General features: G+C 44.5%; 1 protein-coding gene across 1 annotated transcript in view; it reads left to right on the forward strand.

The window, feature by feature from the left end:
• Window positions 1–2,627, forward strand: part of LOC118381616 (coronin-2A-like) — a 60,553-nt gene extending 57,926 nt beyond the window's left edge. The window contains exon 11 of the mRNA XM_052464352.1: window positions 2,526–2,627. Within this exon, the coding sequence (XP_052320312.1) occupies window positions 2,526–2,627 (102 nt within the window). The remainder of the gene's footprint in view (window positions 1–2,525) is intronic.
• Window positions 2,628–2,888: the final 261 nt, after the last annotated feature.

The raw sequence follows: 2,888 nt of genomic DNA on the forward strand, positions 1-2,888 counted from the left end.
AATTCAGATCCAGTCACCTCTGCCCTGAACGATGGGTCACCACGGCACTGGAGTATAAATTCAGATCCAGTCAAAGTAGTTACTAATGCTTCAATAGAAAAGCATACTATACTACATCACTACAATACAGATGAAAATGACATCACAGAACTAAACAACAGCTCAAAGAGAGACAGTATCAGTTATATATCAACCTCATCTGTCAGCCACCTGAATGCAGTTGTCCTGAATGAGTAGTACTGGTCAGTGGCTTCAGCTCTGATAAAGTGCTGTATCCCACGGCTGAGTGAGCAGTGTGTGTGTGTGTCTCCCAGACCTCCAGTGGAGGTCTCTTTCCGTTTGTCATCTCGAGCCCATAAATCTTACCTGCACCATGGAGACAGATGGAGAGGCCAGGCCAAAGTGAAAAGGTACTTTCTTCTCTCCACACAACTGACCAATTGCAGTGGCTATAACTCTATCATCTAAGAGAGGAAAAGGTGGAAATAAACGACAGAGACAAAAATCTCCTTTAATAACAAGAGGGACCAGCTGTGGGTGTTTAGTCTGTATGGAGCTGTGATCAGCAGTCACACTCACCTTATCGGAAGAAACTGGCTTAAAACAACCAACACACCACTTGGAGAGGTTATACCACTCTAAGAGGTTTTAATCATTGCACACCTTAATGTTCCACCCCTCTCAAACATGCTGATGTACCTTGGTCAAGACAAGAGGGTGTGGTTTATCATGAGCATACACATCTTACCCCTCCCCCCTCTATCCCACTCAAACATGCTAATGTACCTTGGTCAAGACAAGAGGGTGTGGTTTATCATGAGCATACACATCTTACCCCTCCCCCCTCTATCCCACTCAAACATGCTAATGTACCTTGAGGTTAATTATTAGGCCTACACACCTTACACCCCTTCTCCCTTCTCCTCACCCCCCACCCCACTCAAACATGCTAATGTACCTGTGCTCGTCTAATTGGTCCCACAGATGCTCGGTTGCTCCACCTGTGTTCACGGGAAGCCTCCAGTCAGTCCTGCGGTCGGCCCCGCCATTGTGTGTGCGCACACCCTAATGTTATGCAAACAAACAATCCTTTGTTGTTTTGGCTCCTCGTGCTCTTTGCCCACCACTGAGCGAAACAGGGTGAGCGAGAGAACGAAAGAAAGATGGAGAGAGAGATGGGGGCCTGAATTCATTACCATAATTACCTGAGGTGTGTGTGTGTGAGTGTGTGTGGGCACCGTTACCCCCTGTAACAATAACTTCAGCCATTCGCTAATGAGGGGAAAGTTAGTGAAGGTGGAGGGATGCTTTGAGGTGCTTCAGCCCCAGACCAAAGTGTCCGCTGCACAGAGACAGGAGAAAACAAAGGAAAAATATCTATCTATATGTATGCTTCTATTTGTGCTGAAAATGTGTTGTTTGCATATCCCAACTCCCCCTGAGACACCTACAGGGCCCCCGGAGCACTTGGGGTTAAGTGCCATGCTCAAGCGCACAGCGACAGGTTTCACCAGGATTCGGGCAGCGACCTTGGGCTTGGTCAGACAGAAATACAGTACAGTGCCCTTGACTTTTTCCACGTTACAGCCTTACTCTAAAATCGATTAAATATTTTTTCCCCAGTTATCAATCCACACATTACCCCATAATGACAAAGCAAAAACATTTTACATTTTTTGTAGAAAAATTTATAGTAAAATAAACAGAAATATCACATTTACAAGTATTCAGATGCTTTACTCAGTACTTTGTTGAAGCACCTTTAGCAGCGATTTGACCGTGGTAATTTCCCGTATTACTAAATGAGGAGAGTTTACAAACCACACACCAGTCAGAGTTATACTTAAACTCATCTGTAATTATGAGCTTCACCATAGCCCTTTGACTCTCAGATCAATTCAGTGTCTATAAATGAATTTTCTGAGTGCTTACAAAAGAATACTAGTATCTTTTATAGCCAAGATACGTCCCTCTCAACTCACATGATGAACCACAGATCTCAGGAACTTTACAAAGGGCCTTTTACTTGAGAGTGGAGGTATCCCATAGCCAGATAGCATTCACTATAAATTATAATTCAGTTTAGTCTCCAAGACGAGGTTCTAATCTCATTCTTGGTCTTTCATAGTACCAAAACATTACCTCACCCAATGGCATATATCAATTGTCAACTCTAGATACTCCCATCCCAAATACACCTCTTCTCCCCACTCCTGGACAAGCTCACCGAGGGGAGAGTGACTTGTGCACAGACATTGTGGAGCCAAGAGATAATTGGTTCCCCCTTAATCTATCCCTTTACATGGTTTAACAGATACATTCACATATGAAGACAAGCCTGACCTCCCCCCCTCTCTGGGCCCCAAGTGACTTTTCCCTAGCTGAGAAGGGAAAAGTGCAACTGCCAACAGTATAGTCCAAAAGGAGACATTCTAATGACAAGTATCTCACATAAGCATATTATGAAAGTAAATAAAACATCTTATTTATCTGTTACCCAACTAATTCTGATTCATCCCCAACAGATGAATCTGTCGAGGCAGCTGAGGCATGGGAACCGGTCGAGGCAGCTGAGGCATGGGAACCGGTCGAGGCAGCTGAGGCATGGGATCCCGACGGCCAGCTGAGGCATGGAAGCCTAACGAGCAAGCGGAGGCATCCCCTGTTAGCCCGGTAGCCGCCCTTGGACCTGACATTACCAGTAAAAAAAAAAAAAATCCCTGTTGCTTCCCTTGGTGAGGCTTTATTCTCCTTAACGAATGCCAGCTAATAATAAGGAAGCAGGTAAAGGGAGTGAATTTAATAAATAAATTAACATGGAACAAAACAAGATACACAAATGGTTCCAGACATGACTCTTGGCATTCAGGCCAAAGAGTTCAATCTTG

This window comes from Oncorhynchus keta, chromosome 16 (assembly GCF_023373465.1).
Source record: "Oncorhynchus keta strain PuntledgeMale-10-30-2019 chromosome 16, Oket_V2, whole genome shotgun sequence".
NCBI lineage: Eukaryota > Metazoa > Chordata > Actinopteri > Salmoniformes > Salmonidae > Oncorhynchus > Oncorhynchus keta.